We start from the raw sequence: 17029 nt of genomic DNA, 5'->3' as shown, positions 1-17029 counted from the left end.
TTACTTTTCAAGGGTCATTTGACAGCACTATTTACAACCCCTCATCACTTTGATCGACTGTAGACTGATGGGATGGTAATTGGTTGGCCAAATGACATTAATTTGTCCTACATTAGTATACAGGACATGCCTGAGCAATTTTCTACTTTGTCACATTGATGCCAATGGTGGAGCTGCACTAGTGCTTGGCTGGGCTTAGTTAGGTCTCGAGCACAAATCTTTGGTAGCATTGCTGAAATATTGTCGGGTGGGTAGCGTTTGTAGAATCCAGTGCCTTCAGCCTTTTCTTGATATCACATAGAGAGAATCGTACTGTTTGAAGACTTGCATCTGTGATGCTGCTGCAATGGATCGTTCACTTGGTACTTCTCACTGACGATGAATGCAAGCCCTTAGCCTTGCCTTTCACATTCTCTTAAAAAGGAGCTATTTCTCCTGCCTTGATTTTCAAGGTAAACAAATTCTATTACTCCCAAAGTTATTATGCAATGTCCAATAAATTTTTCAGGAACATTATATCAAGAATATTACAAAACAGAGAGTATGTATCGTACACTTAGGCTGACTTGACTCGAATTCTTATTAGCACAATTATTGCTGGCTTTTCATTGAGTCATACAGGACAGAAAGAAACCCTTCAGCCCATTGTGCGTGTTCCAGTCATCAAGTATCCATCTACACTGGTCCCAATTTCCAGCATATATCTCATAGCTTTGGTTGCTGTGGCACTTCAGGTGTTCATCTACGTACTTCCTTAAATCCCCTCTAAACCTTTTGCTTTCGGCTTTAAATCTATGGCTCCTGGTTATTGACCCCTCTGCTGAAGGTAAAGATTTACCCCTATCTATGTCCCTGATATGTCACATAAAATCACGAGGTCCCCACTCAGCTTCCTGTGCTCTAATAGGAGAACAACATCAGCCTTTCTAATCTATCTTCATAGGTGAAATGCTTCAACCTGGGCGACATCCTGGTGAATCTCCTCTGTAACCTCAGTGGTGCAATTATTTCCATCCTAACCAGAACTGCACACAGTACTCCAGCTGTGGTCGAACTAATGTCTATACAGTTCCATCGTAACCTCCTTTCCTCTTGTGTTAAGTTCCTTGGCAATAAAGGCAAATATCCCAGTTTTAACTACCTTATCCACCTGTCCTGTTGCCTGTAAGAATACATGGCCATGCACACCAAGGTCCCTCTGACCTCTGTATCTTCTTGGTCCTTCCACTTATACAGTATTCCCTTGCCCTGTTAGTCCTCCCAAAATGCAGCACGTTTCAGCATTAAATTCCATTTGTCATTGTTCTGCTCATCCAATCTGCTCATTTATATTGTCCCATTGCCCAAGACTTTCCTCATTGCTCTTTACTGCACCACCAATTTTCATTATATCTGAGATCTTACTGATCAAAACTTTCAGATTTGTGTCTTGATCGTTAATATGCTCCATAAACAACATAAGAGCTAGCACCAGATCCTAGGGTAAATCTATGGACACAGATGTCCAGTCGCAAAACTAACTTTCGACCATCACCCTCATTTTCCTGCCAGGAAACCAGCTTTGGATTCAAATTGACAAATTGTTCTGAATCAAACAGGCTTTTACTTTCTTGACCAGCCACACACGTGTAACCTTTTTAATCCTCAGATCTCACTCTTCACTGATGCTGCCAGACCTGCTGAGCTTTTCCAGCAACTTCTGCTTTTGTTGCTGATTTACAGTGCCCACAGTTCTTTTGTTTTTTACGACACAGACAAAACTTGATCTCTGCAGGAAGCATGATGCTGCATTCTCCAACTTCCCTGCCTTTTTGTAATATAATATTGTCTTTTTAGGACAGAAGAGGGAGAGGGTTCAGAGGAGGTTTACCAGGATGCTGCCTGGACTGGAGGGCTTATCTTATGAAGAGAGGCTGACTGAGCTCGGTCTCTTTTCATTGGAGAAAAGGAGGAGGAGAGGGGACCTAATTGAGGTATACAAGATAATGAGAGGCATAGATAGAGTTGACAGCCAGAGACTATTTCCCAGGGCAGAAATGGCTAGCACGAGGGGTCATAGTTTTAAGCTGGTTGGTGGAAAGTATAGAGGGGATGTCAGAGGCAGGTTCTTTACGCAGAGAGTTGTGAGAGCATGGAATGCGTTGCCAGCAGCAGTTGTGGAAGCAAGGTCATTGGGGTCGTTTAAGAGACTGCTGGACATGTATATGGTCACAGAAATTTGAGGGTGCATACATGAGGATCAATGGTCGGCACAACATTGTGGGCTGAAGGGCCTGTTCTGTGCTGTACTGTTCTATGTTCTATGTTCTAAGTCTTACTGAAGTTCATGTAAACTACATTTACTTCTACTCTTATCCACACATCTAGACAGCTCCTCCAAACAGTCTACCACCGATGGTAGACTCACTGGCTTTTAGTTCACTGATTCACTTGCTATCCTTCTTCAATAACGGTAACACATCAGCTGTCCTCCAGTTCTCTGGTACCTCTCCTGTATCCAGAGTTGATTTGAAAAATAACACCAGGACCCCTCTTGCCTCCCCCATAGTTTTCTCCATTTATGCCATGTATTAATTTCTCTAAAGTAACGACAATCAAGTTCTCACAGGTGTTGTTTTACAAATTGGAGATGTCGACAGATGGGTTGCGAATCAGTCAAAGTCCATGTAAAATTTATGGCTTTTTAATAACCACGGTCAACATTTCTAATTTTCATCCAGGTAACATTACCATTAAACTTGATTATCTTAAAAAAAAGTCTTACTCATCAGTTCAACCATTCCACATTTACTCTTGTGTGACAATATTATACTATAGGCAAGCACAAGCAAATACAAAAAACACAGGATAAGGCAACAAGTATAACTGGTGCACAGTTAATATTAGCCATATATTCATCTGAGAAAGGTCAATATTCGGTGAGTGTTCTGACAATACTATGGCTTTAAGAGGTGTATTTTGTCTTTTTCTTTGTATGAGGAGAAGTTGAAACAGAGGTTTGAAGCAGTCCGCTTCAAGCCAATAATGTACACAGCTTGTGAGGCCCTTGCGTTTTTGTTTTAAAGTTGGATGGGTGTGGTCAAGCTCCTGAAGAACCAGGGTTTTAGTTTTGGCTTTCAGTAGCTGTTGGGGTTGTGAAAGCTGCTACATCTCTCTCTCTCTATCTATCTTTGCTATAGCGAAAAGCTTGGGTCCTCTTCCTGCGGGTAATAGTGCATATGAGACAATCTATTTTACTGAATATGCTTTTGCTAAGATGTGTTTATGGGATGTTACTGTATTGAAACAGATAATGAATAGTTTATTATTTTGCTAAGTATTTCAAGAGAGCTACAGTTTAGCCAATTCTGTTCTTTTGTTTTCATTTTACCTGTAGTTCAACGGTAGTGTATGAATAAAGTGTAAAAACCGAAAGAATTGAGGATGCTGTAAATCAGGAACAAAAACAGAAGTTGCTGGGGATGCTCAACAGGTCTGACAGCATCTGTGAAGAAAAAAGCCAGAATTAATGTTTCGGGTCTGGTTACCCTTCCTAAGAACTGCTCTGAGGAAGGGTCGCTGGACTTGAAATGTTAACTCTGATTCTTTCTTCACAGATGCTGCCAGACCTGCTGAGCATTTCTAGCAACCTCTGTATGAATAAAGTGTGTCTTGCTTCAAGCCTGGTAGTTTGACCAATCTAATTGCATCTGCAATGCAACTCCAGGAACTCATAAGAAAAAACGTAAGTCTAAGCTATTTTCTTAATATATTTTGAGTGAGTTTGCTTTGGTCCATAACATTGTGAAAAGCTTAAAGAAGCGATAGGCATGCAAGAAAGAGGTTTTTGTCATGGTCTGTGCTTGCACTTACCAACCTCCACAATACTAGAACAGTTGGGACCTGTGAATCCATTGGGACACTCACATGAAAAAGGTTCATCTGCCAACCCCCTCATGCAAATGCCTCCATTCTCACATGCGTTGGGTCCACATACTTCCCCTGTTAATTGAAATTCAGAAAGGTTTATTATTAAGAGAGATGTCACTATAAAAAGTGCTAAGATCAAAAGCTTACATAAAAAGAGCAAGACAAATTGATAGACCACAATTATGACAATTGGATCATCACTAAAAATAATTCTAGAAACTCTGTAGGCAATAATGTAACAGTGAAATCATCTAATAATTTAATATTTATGGATCATCTCAAAAGGAATAACAGATCACTGTTAGCTTCCTACATGACAAATTAAAAGTACCCACTTGCATCTGCAAGATCAGTTTTGTCTCTACATCATGCTGTAATGGATTTTTGTTATTTTAAAAAAATCTGCCAAGTAAGATGAGGTGGAAAAACCAGTATTGGGATAGTATTGTGGGATTGCACATCAGCATACAATTGATAAAATAACTGCATGTTTGTAAAGGCACAATTTTGCTGTGGCAAATGCTCATTCATCGAAGTCCAAAAGGAGTTTATTTGGGTGCGCTAGTAATTCACAGAGAAAACAATTAACATTGTGATGCACACAGTACAAACAAGGATTCTTCTCTATAACCTGCACAGGAACTCTGCTCCACATTCAAAGGATCTTCAGCTTCAGTTGGATTGATTTCTGGATATTCGATTTTTTTAACTTAGTTGAAATGACAGTCAAGAACCCTCCCTTTCCTAATTAGCCATGGGCAAGGACAACAAACTTTTCAATTAATTAATAGAAAATAGCACCAGATTAAATATAACCTAAAAACTCATGTTGAAGAATTTATTTAGAAGATTTACAGATGAAACAGCCAAATCACCCTACTCTGACAGAATGCCACAGAAGATGACTGATTTTTTTACCTCCACCTCCAATAGCAGCTAATTCAACATACACCAGGGATCTTAATCTTCTTGGCTGAGGTTCAAGAGTTCACTGTTCTAATTAACAGTACCTGCAGGGGACCCACAAAGAATAATTACAATCATTAGTAGGGTTGGGGAAGGAGACACTCATGTCTTTTCTTTGCTATTTTTATTTTTGTTCTGAGACACTCTCTGCACATCCTTGCATAGTCAGCATTAACTAGGATGGCAAGCCCAGCCTCTGAGTCAGAAGGTAAAGTTTCAAGCCCTAATACATAAACTTGAACACCCGCTAGGATTTTATGTTTTTTCTTTCACTTGAATGAGTACCTTTGCTGGTAACCAACACTCCACAAGATCAAGCACCTTTCAGGTATTTAATTGCTGACTGGTGACTGGTCAATCAATTCTAGTCTATTTTAACTAAAACTGCTGGCCAACCAGTTCCTCATTTGGAATTCTCCAATTTCTCCCACTAAACCTATATTTAGGTTATACCTAAACTTCCCATTCACCTCCTCAAGCTCTCCAGAATTTGGAACTCCTTTTGGGAAATTCATAACCATTTCCATTTCCTTTCATGTCCCAATTTCTGTATTCCTGCATCAAAAATATCAGCTTCTGTAATTATTTTCCATTAAGTGTTTGGTTTCCTATTTTCATCTGAAAGCAATAAGCCATAGAAGATACCAGGAACTGAAATGATGAAAATAAATATTAGGATAATCTTGGAAATGATTTTGTGATTACATGCTGGTTGGTAAGCACCGACCTTAAAAACATTAGCTGTTGTAATTGTTTCTTAGTGCTACTACATGGATTATATTTTACAGAAATACATTGAGATGGTCTTTATCAGTTTTAAACATAGTGATCAACATGAATAATAAAGGCAATACAGAATGCAGCATCTTCCAAAATTATCCACCATTGCAGTGCCTCATGAAGTTAATTAAAAATACATACGCTTATCAGTTACCATGACTTCTTTCCACTCATGTACTACCATTTTCAGCTCATTTGAGCCATGAAATGCTTCACAAGGTACTTCTAGTTCTCAATAATATGTTATTAGCCAAGGATATAAAACTTTATTTACCAACATTAAATGAGATATAATCACCAACTTGGATGAATTTGGAACCTCAAACTGAATCTAAGATCCATTAAGTAACAAATTTTCTGTTGAAGTTTAGTGTATCACATTTTACCTCAGCTGCACGAAAGCAGTAAAATGCCAGAAATTCAGGAAATTGCTTATTCTGCAGGCATGTCAAACCATGCATAGCATTTCTTTCAATCGAATAAAAGCTATGATAAATTTTTGGAGCCACTCCAGAAAGTGAGATTGCTTCAGGCTGGTATGAATAAATAGTAAACTCACTCCAAGATCTTCCTGAAACTAAAGGGCTAAAAGGAGAGTGAGGAAAACAAGAACAAAAAGTGGAGTCACATATATGCAACATATGAAGAAAGCAAATCTCTCCGGTGTTACGTTTCTCAGTACAAAAGCAATTAGAACTGTTCAGTTCTGAGGAAGAGTCTTTTGTACTTGAAATGTTAACTCTGTTTCTTATTCATCGATGCTGCCAGACCTGTTGAGTTTCTTTGGAACTTTGTCTTAATTTCTGATCTCAAGCAACTACAGTATTTTACTTTTGTATTCAACCTCCAATATTATTGGTCAAATTGTAGTGTTAAATAGAGCAGTACAGAATACTTTTAGAAGCTACACAGCTACCATATGGTCAAAGATACCTGCATGTCTATTTCTGTCAAAAGCTGCTTCGGTAAATGGGTTTACATGAATTCACCTAACTGTCACAAACAGCTGATGAAGCAAACAGATTCTGTCTTCAACCAGAGCACAATGTTCACTGATCCGAGCATAGCCATTTACCAACCCACATCCCAGTCAACACTGTCATTGTCTCCCCCAGGCAAACATGGCAATAAACAGAATGAAGGAACTGATCTTGATTAGTGCCACTCATTGATCATGAACTGATCACCGACCACAAACCGAATTATAGATTAGCTGCCGCATTATTTCTTCTGGCTGCTTATGCCATTGAACATCATTTTGAAGCTTTTCTTATTGATTGCATTTTGAACACTCCACAGAATGTAACTGGCTGCCACCGAAGCAGCTTCCTCGTCACCTGAAAGGAGGTGCTGAGACAAGTAACTTGCGGTATCTTTCAGGGTGGCCTCATAGAATTCCATCTAAAAATTGAGAGTGAGGAGAGATCCAATGAAATAGGAGAAGTCAGTAGTGGTGATGGTAGTTGGGGGTTGTGGGTGGAAGGATGAAGATGGTGAGTTGGGTAGGGGATGGTAATCAGCAGGAATAGGCACCCAACAGGATCCACTCAGGGTCTTCCAACTCCATGAGGGCCACTGCATGGAACAAAGGTGTGAAGAGGGAAGTAAAGAGGGTATAACTGAAATTTGCCAATTGGTCGAAGCTTGAATTGCAAACTTAAAGGAGGACAAAGGCAGCAGTAATGGTGGCTGTCATGACGAGCCTGACTTTTAACATTTATGCTCATTGTTTCTTTCTGATTGTCACTTGAATTATCAGGAGCTCCTTGCAGCATGATGTTCCCCAAACACAGAAACATCTCATTCTCTTATCAGAGACAGGCAGGCAGAGCAAGCACAAAGGTTTGCAAAAAGTTGCAGACTTTCTCATGGCACACTGTGACAACAGACTGCATGCACATTGCTTTGCAATATCATGTGAGCTCTCCTTTTTGTTTAATCGAAAGGAATGCCAATTCCTCCACACTCATTGTTGTTTCAAAAAGGAGACTGGAGTCTGAGCTTCTGCTGCACATGCAGACTCTTCATGGAAGCTGGAGTGCTGCATCATGCGAGGTTCCACCATTCATAGTGGAAAGGATAGGCTCTAAATTCAGTACAGCACTCTGTGCCAAGCTGGTGCCAGCTTCCTCCATGCTGTCTGGCCACTGGCCATGGATGTCCCAGTCAGACTGGTTCTACACAGTACCAAGCATTGATCTATGTACACTCATTGGCATTCCTCAGTGACCTGCCCACTGACCACTTTTTCACAGAAAAATAAGTGGCAAGAGCCTGTCCTCTAGTGACCTGGAGCTATCCTCTGTGCTACCCTTTCTCCTTGTTGTGGCTCATGTGCATGTTTACCCCATGTGTCATCACATGTAGCTGCATCCTGTATTCTAGTCTTTAAATTATATGCGGTGTAGAATCTGGCCTGTGTTATTTTTATTCATCTACAGGTTGTGGGCATCATTGGGTGGGCCAGAATTTATTGCCCATCCTAATTGTCCAGAAGACAATTAAGAGTCAACCACATTCCTGTGGGTCTGGAATCACATGTAGGCCAGACCAGATAAGACTGGCAGTTTCCCTCCCTAAAGGACATTAGTAAACCAGATGATTTTTTTTCCTGAAAATTGATAATGTTTTCATTAGACACTTATTTCCAGATTATTTTTGAATTCAAATTCTACCATCTGCCATGACAGATTCAAACTTTGGTGTGCAGAACGTTACCTGGGTGTCCAAATTATTGATCAGAGTTAACGTTTTGGGTTGGGTGGCCCTTCCTCAGAAGCATCCACAGTTTTTTCAGTTTTCTCCAGATTAATAGTCTAGCAATAATACCACTCGGCCATCACTTACTCTCAGATGAATGCTGGCAGTGTAAACTGGGACTGGATTCGCCCAAAACAAAAACAGAAATTGCTGGAGATACTCAGCAAATCTGGCCGCATCTGCAACGAGCAAACAGACTTAATGTTTCAGATCCAGTTACCCTTCTTAAGTACTGGACCCAAAACATTAACATGCTTTGTCTCCACAGATGCTATTAGGCCTGCTGAGCTTTTTCAGCAATTTTTGTTTTTGATTCCTATAATTCCTGCATTTGCAGTTCTGTTGTTTTTTGCTCTCTGTATTTTCCCAGTCCAATTATGCAGAAGGGAAGGCAGCAAAATGGCAAGGGTTGGGAGGATGTTGTTTTCCCACTGCTATGTCATATTAACAACTGCAGGTATCTCAGCTGCCTATTAGGTAGCCTGTTGAGCCAATTATGGGCCTAATTAACAGCCACCTCCAACTTTCATGTGCATACCTCTCATGGTTGGAAAGGTCCCAAGGCAAAGTGACGGACCCGTGTTGGACGAGGGAGCAGCAAAAGTGGAGGAATCCCGGAAGCAGACAGATCAGATTCAAAAATAATCGAAGTGTGATGCCTGTTAAATTGGTAACTGTTGTGTATTTCCTGTTTGTCTCTTGTGACTGGATGTTGACTTAAGATGATAGTTACAGCTTAAAACTTGTATATGAACAATCAAGGTTTTAGTCCACTGGCATGCAGTCCTGTGTGTAGAAACAGAAAGAAAAAGCAGACAAATGCATGGCTGGAGAGGCAGGAGGGACGGCTTTAGGTTTTTGAGCAATGGGACCATTTCTATGGGAGGTAGGACCTGTACAAACTGGATGTGTTACATCTGCTCAGGAATGGGACCAACATCTTTGCAGAGAGGCTTGCTTATTGCTATTGGGGCAGATTTAAACTAAATCAGCAGGGAAATGAAATCCTGATTGGTAGCTCAAAAGGAAGAGAAGATGAAATGGAAATAGATGTTACAGCATTAGTGAGTCTGGAAGGCAGGGAAGTTTCAGCTAGATAAGAAAGAAGTGAGTTTAGCAAACTTATTCAAATTTATAATAATGGAGCAAGCCTAAGGAATAAATTGCCAAGCTGGGGTCACAAATAGCTATGATATCACACTCCTATGAGCCTATGATTGAGGCTTGGCTCGGCGAAGAAAAAATGGTCAGAATTAACAGCTCACCATTCCTCGTTATAGAGTATTCAGATGAGCTAGAGGCTTCGAAAAGGAAGGGTGCGTAACAATATTGATCAAGGAATCAATTATAGCAATAAAGAGGAATATGTTTTGGAAGGACCATTAAATAAGGCTATCAGGTTAGACGCAAAAACTCAAAAGGAGCAAATGCATTTGGGCATGCACAATAGGCCCAACCATCATGGAAAGATATTGGATCAAATATGTAATAAAATTTCAGAGTAGTGTAAGAGTAATAAGACAGTAATGAGGGATTTTAACAATCCATATATTATCTGGAATAGGGAGGGAAGAATCAAAGTTAAACTATATCCCAGGCAATATATTTTAGCTAGTATATAGAAAGCCCAACAAGTGAGTTGGCAAGATAATAAAATGTGAGGCTGGATGAACACAGCAGGCCAAGCAGCATCTCAGGAGCACAAAAGCTGACGTTCCGGGCCTAGACCCTTCATCAGAGAGCTCCAAGATAATAAAATGTGAGGCTGGATGAACACAGCAGGCCAAGCAGCATCTCAGGAGCACAAAAGCTGACGTTTCGGGCCTAGACCCTTCATCAGAGAGTTTTCCAAGATAATAAAATGTGAGGCTGGATGAACACAGCAGGCCAAGCAGCATCTCAGGAGCACAAAAGCTGACGTTTCGGGCCTAGACCCTTCATCAGAGAGTTGGCAGTTCTGGAATGAAATGATGCCAGGCAAATGGAAGGCATATCAGTGGGGGAATATTTTGGAAATAAGGGTAATGCATCTATATGGTCTACAGAGGACATCATTACGGCTTTTGATATGCAGAGTGGTCAAGAAAGTGAGAGGCCATGGAATCTAAAGCAAAGTGACACATTGAAAGTAGAAAGCGGAGGGTGATGCTAAAGAGATGATACTGTGACTGGAAGGATGTTTTTAGTGGAGTTCCACAGGACTTGATAATGGATCCATGTTGTTTGAGGTTTGAATTTTAATTTAAAGGGATATGGAACATTAGAGATGTACAGCAAGGAAACAGACCATTTAATCCAACTGATCCATGCCAAACAGATACCCTAAATAAACTTATTCCCATTTGGCAGCATTTGGCCCATATCCCTCTAATCTCTTTCCATTCATATACTCATCCAGATGCCTTTCAAATGCTGTAATTGTACCAGCCTCCACCACTTCCTCTGGCAGCTCATCACATACACGCACCACCCTCTGTGTGAAAAATGTGCCCCTCAAGTCCCTTTTAACTCTTTCCATCTCACCTTAAGCCTATGCCCTTTCATTTTGGACTCCCGCACTCCGGGGAGAAGACCTTGGCTATTCACCCTATCCATGCCCCTCATTACTTAATAAACCTCTATAAGGTCATCCCTTAGCCTCCTACGTTCCAGGGAAGGTAGCCCTGACCTACTCAGCCTTTCACTATAGCTCAAAACCTCCAAGCCTGGCAACATTTTTGAAATCTTTTCTGAAACTTTTCAAGTTTCACAACATCTTTATGAGAGGGAAAACAGAATTGCATGCAGTATTCCAAAAATGGCCTAACCAACGGCCTGTACAGCCCGCAACATGACCTCCCAACTCCTACTATACTCAATGCACTGCCAATGAAAGCAAGCATACCAAACTTCTTCTTCACTATCCTATCTACTGGCAACTCCACTTTCAAGGAGCTATGAAACTGCACTCCAAGGTCTCTTTATTCAGCAACACTCCCCAGGACCTTACCATTTAGTGGAAAAGTCCTGCCTTAATTTGCCTTTCCAAAATGTAGCACCTCACTAGAGGTTAATCTAAATTAAACTCCAACTGCCACTCCTTGGCTCATTGGTCCATCTGATCAAGATCCCATTGCACTCTAAGGTAACCTCTTTGTTGTCCACTACACCTCCAATTTTAGTCTCATATTCACATACAAATCATTTATATAAATGACAAAAAGAAGTGGACCAGCACTAATCTTAGTGGCACACTGCTGGTCAAGGGCTCCAGTCCAAAAACAACCCTCCTTCATGACCCTCTGTCTATGATCAGTAAGTTCATCGATGTCACCAAAATTATTCGGGTGATAAGTAATGAATATAATAACTGTAAACTGCAAAAGGGTATCAATGGACTTATTAGGCAGCAGAGCAGTGGCAAATAAAATTCAACACTGAAAAGTGAGAGGTAATGTACATGGGGAAGGCTGAAAAGGCAAGAGATTGCATTACAAAAATTGTAGGACTCTGGAAAGTACTGAAGGTAGAGGGATCCTGATACGCATTTGTGCAGATTCCTGAAGGTAGCATGGTAGAATGACAAAGTATTTTAGAAGAAATATGGAATGCTGCCTTTATTAGTTGTGGCACAGAATACAAGAGCAGGGAGGTAATGCTGGAACTGTACAAAACAGCGGGTGGACCATAAGTGGAATACTGCGTGCAGACCTGGTCATCACATTATAGGAATGACATATTGCCCTAAAGAGGGTGGAAAGGATATTTACCAAGCTGCTACCTGGGTGGGAGGGTCTGAGCTACGAGGAAGGATTGGATAGACTAGGTCTAACACAGTGTGGACCCACCCAAAACATCAACTTTCCTGCTCCTCAGATGATGCCGGGCCTGCTGTGTTCCTCCAGCTCCACAGTGTGTTAGACTCTAACTCCAACATCTGCAGTTCTTGCTGTCTTGGATAGGTCAGGTTCTTTGGAACAGTAGACATTGAGAGTGAACTGGATAAGACATGTTTAAGATTATGAGGGGCACAGAAGATGTGGATAGGAAGACACATTTTTTTCATTAAGAGAGGGAGAAAAAGCCATATATTTAAGGTTTGATACAAAAAGCTAAAAGGGCAGTTATGGAGCAACATTTTCAACCAGAGGGCCATGGGAGTCTGGAACTTACTGCCTGAAAGGGTTGTTGAGCCAGACACTCTTGAAATATTTAGATATTCACTTGCATTGCTATAGGCTCCAGGGCTATGGGCCAACAGCTGGGAATCGTGCAGTCGGATCTTTTTTGATGGATACAGATGTGATGGGCTGAAAGGCCTCATCCTGGGCTGTAAATGTCTGAAGTCTTCCAACTCTGATGATTGTTTTTGGAGCTCCACTCCTGGCACTGAAGTCAGCTGCTACTACATTCTACAACCTTCTCATCATATAATTGGACAGCCTTCCGAAGAGACAGATTCTCCTTCTTTACAGCACATCATCCAGTCTTTTGTCAAAAAATGTTGGTGCTTCACCACTTGCATGATTAGCCATTGCCTATTAACTTTTAAAAATACTCCCACCACTTCTTTCTACCATAATCCATCACATAGATGTGATTTGCCTTCAGACACTTTTAGTCGGTCACAATCTCCGGTCTCAGATAATGACATAGCCAATAATCAATGTAAGCTACCCTGGTTGAAAATAACAATCATTTGAAACAGAAGGCAAACAGAATGAAACATGCCTGCAACACCAAAATGGGTACAGGTTAATTGCAAACTGCAATCGTTGTGTCAGTTTTCGGGGATTATCCAATTTAACCACCTACCTCCTTTTCCAATGATTACAAAATTACATTGAACTTCTTCCTGCAGTTTGCAATTTCTCATAATCAGAGTTTCAAAATTTGCAGCAGAATCATTATTAACATAATCTGTGAGCAGCACAGATGCGTAAGATAGCAATCCTACAAAGTAGTGTACCTCAATAGCACACTACATTGCAAATATATCTGGAAGTTAAACACTGCATCAATGTTTGTTTATGTACGAGACAGGAAGCTTAAGAATTTCACATCCATACTCAAAACAGAATTATGCATTTTTTACTCTATGTAGAGCAACAACTTTGATTAGAGAAGAAACAAACACGCAACCCTTTCCACAGCTTGGTTGGCTGCTTCTCTTTGGCACAGAACATGATTTTATTTTTAAGCCACGCACAGTCGAATTGTCAACAAGAAGTGCTACAGGAGTATTAGGAGAAGAAATATTACCATCAGAAGTGAAATTGGAACAGCCATTTGATAGCTGAAAAGCAACAAGGCCTCTGAGGAAATGGAATCTATGCTGAAATTTTGAGACATGGCAAGTGTACATTCCTGGGAAGGATATGTAGTTCATAAACCAAAAACCAGACTTGCAAAGCAACAGGTCACCCAGAACTTGACTATGGCAGCAGACCCCCAGGAGAACAACAGAAACATCTTAGGTATGTTCTCAAAACATCCAGAAAGACATCCAGAATCCCCACTGACTCATGACCCAGTACATCTGACTTCAGGACCCAGAAGCTGTCAGCAACTGTCTGGTCATATCTTGTGAACTGGGACTCTAATTCTGAGGTCTGTGACTCACTGAGAAACTTGCCCATGCTCAACTGTCAGCTCCTACTAAGCCAGTTAGCAGTTGATCAAATGAGGTTTCAAGGTGACGCAGATAGAATCTGAGTTATCAACTAAATAAATACGTTAAATAATAGGTCTGCCTTTTGATTCTTTCTACAAAAGTGCATAAACAAAAACAATGTGGAGAAGATTAAAGGGAAGCCAGAGGATTGGGAATCCTTTCAAAACCAGCAGAGGACAACAGATGAAGCAATAAGATTAAATAGGAGAGTAAGCTAGCTAGTAATATAAAAGAAGATTGCGAAGGTTTTTCTTTAAATGTCCATGAGAGAGAGGTAAGAGTGGACATTGGCCCACTAGAAAATGAGGCTGGAGACGTACTAATGGGGGATAAAGAAATAGCAGAGGAATTGAATAAATACTTTTCATCAATTTTCACAGTGTAAGACACCAGCAGCATACCAGAACTTCAAGAGTCAGGAGGTGAGTATAGTGGCCCATACTAAGGAGAAGGTGCTTGGGAAACTGAACATTCTAAAGGTGGATAAATCGCCCAGACTAGAGAACTACATCCCAGAGTTCTGAAGGAGAAATGTGAGGAGATTGTAGAGGTATTAGTAGTGATCTTTCAGGAATCACTGGAGTCAGGGATATTCTAGAAGACCAATCATGATCTTACTGAATGGCAGAGCAGGCTCAACAGGGCAGATGGCCTACTCCTGCTTGTGTTTCGTATATTATTATGCCCTTATAAGACTGCAAAATGGTTGACGTAACACCCTTACTGAAGAAGGGAGGGAGGCAGAAGGCAGGAAGCCATAGGCTGGTTAGTCTGACGTCCATGACTCTTATTTTTGCTACTCTCTTTCCTTTTACATACCCGCAGAAGCTTTCTGTTTGTTGTTACACTTATTGCCAAATTGCGTCCTTAATCAACTTTTCTCCCTCTTTATTTGTTTCTTAGCTATCTGCTGGTGGATCCAAAGAAGAAACAATCCTAGGGCTTACCACAGGTAGGCTGTCAATGCCATCATTCTTGACTGATCATAAGAAATAGGAAAAGCAAGAAACGGTTTGGCCCCTCTAGCCTGCTCCACCATTCAACACGATCATGGCTGATCCACTATTCCTCATCTGCTTTCCTTCCCATTTCCCACAACCCTTGAACACCATTACTGATCAAGAATCTATGTATCTCAGCCTTAAATTTTCACAAGGATTCCACTCCATAGCTTTCTGTGGCAAGGAGTTTCCTGCCCTCTGGTGGGAGAAATTACCTCTTATCTCAATTTTAAATTGGCATCCCCTTACTCTGAGACTATGCTCTCTGATCCTGGGCTCCCTCATGAGGGGAAGCATCCTCTCAGCATTTACATTGTCAAGCCCCTTGCACTGGATACTCTCCTTGTTTGCCTTTGTTAGCCACAAGTGATACATCCTTCTCATCAAATCCTTCTTTTGGCTGGAATTTTTTTTTGCTGAGCATTATAAAGTATGCTTCAATGTCCATTAGTGCTCACACATTGACTTTCTCCTTCATCCATTTTGCTATTGCACTTTAGACAGCTCTTTCTTCACATCTCTGTAATTGCCCTTATTGTGGACCCAAGTTGATTTCCCTCAAACTAAGATCGAAGGTCTGCCCCATTGTGATCACTACCCTCTAGGTGCTCCTCCTTTACTATGAGAGCTCCCATTAATCCTGCCCCATTACATATTACAAGAGCCAAAACAGACTGTTCCCAAACAGGTTCTGCAACATACTTCTCATAGAAGCAATCCCATTGTATGCTAAAAATTCACCTTCCATGTTATCCACGCCCACCTGATTTTTCCAGTCAATATGCAGATTAAAGTACGCCAATGCAATTCTCAGTGGTCTGGTCGGTGGTTAGCAATGCAGAGTGACACCAGCAACACAGGTTTAATTCTGGACAAGCTGAAGTTACTGCCTTCTCAACCTTACCCCTCAACTGAGTCACAGAGACCCTCAGGTTAAATTCATTATGTCATCTCTGTTTAATAGGAGAACAGCAGCTCTATGATCCCATGGAAGATGACTTTACCTTTTACCTCTTATCTGTCTTCTATGCCTCCATATTTTTCCCCTAATTTACACTGTATCCTACTGTGAGACAATTCTTTAATGTCCTACAGATAATGCCCATCCATGGCTTCTTTCCCACTCTATTAATCCTTTCCACCCAAACTGATTCCACATAATGAACTGTGATAATGGGAACTGCAGATGCTGGAGAATCCAAGATAATAAAATGTGAGGCTGGATGAACACAGCAGGCCAAGCAGCATCTCAGGAGCACAAAAGCTGATGTTTCGGGCCTTGACTCTTCATCTGAGGTGATGATGATGAAGGGTCTAGGCCCGAAACATCAGCTTTTGTGCTCCTGAGATGCTGCTTGGCCTGCTGTGTTCATCCAGCTTCACATTTCGTTATCCACATAATGAACTGTTGACCCTTGTCACTACTCACCACTGTTCTCATACCTACTTTACTAATGGAACTACACCAGCTTTGTTTTATTTTTGCTTACTCTCCTGGAATGTTGAATACCCTTGAGTATTGAATTCCTTGTCTTGGTTGCCCTGCAACCATATTTCCATAATAGCTTTTAAGTTACATTAACTTGTGCCAATTTGTGCCAGTCATCATCATTTATTTCTGTTTGGAGTATTTCATTACATTTCTGACTTGTGCCTTGTAGGTGATGGACAGTCTTTAAGGAGTAAGAAGATAGGGTTAGTTGCTGAAGAAGTACAAGTACGCTTTTGACCTGCTTATGTGGCTGGTCCAGTTCAGTTTCATTGCTGCACAAGGCTTTGGAGAAGATGTTTCCACCAGTAGGAGAAATGAGCACCCAAGGGCATAGCCTCAGGGTGAAACAGAACAACCTTTCAGAACTGAGATGAGAAGAAACTTTTCAGCAAGAGGGTGATGAATCTGTGGAACTCATATCTGAATAAGGCAGTGGAGGCCAAGCCATTGCGCTTATCTAAGACAGAG

The 17029-nt window shown here is 41.0% G+C and overlaps 1 protein-coding gene across 11 annotated transcripts in view; it reads right to left on the bottom strand.

Annotated features, from left to right (window-relative positions):
• LOC125451166 (EGF-like repeat and discoidin I-like domain-containing protein 3) overlaps nucleotides 1–17029 on the bottom strand; it is a 213558-nt gene that overhangs the window by 151675 nt on the left and 44854 nt on the right. For 5 of the 11 annotated variants that reach the window (XM_048527963.2, XM_048527970.2, XM_048527964.2 and 2 more), the window contains one exon: nucleotides 3853–3981. The exons of 2 other annotated variants lie outside the window; for them this stretch is intronic. In XM_048527963.2, coding sequence (XP_048383920.1) covers nucleotides 3853–3981 — 129 coding nt within the window. The remainder of the gene's footprint in view (nucleotides 1–3852; nucleotides 3982–17029) is intronic. 4 more of the 11 variants (XM_059644765.1, XM_048527965.2, XM_059644764.1 and 1 more) reach the window with 1 other exon arrangement.

Source organism: Stegostoma tigrinum, chromosome 3 (genome assembly GCF_030684315.1).
Source record: "Stegostoma tigrinum isolate sSteTig4 chromosome 3, sSteTig4.hap1, whole genome shotgun sequence".
NCBI lineage: Eukaryota > Metazoa > Chordata > Chondrichthyes > Orectolobiformes > Stegostomatidae > Stegostoma > Stegostoma tigrinum.
This window is presented reverse-complemented; position numbering and strand designations above follow the sequence as displayed.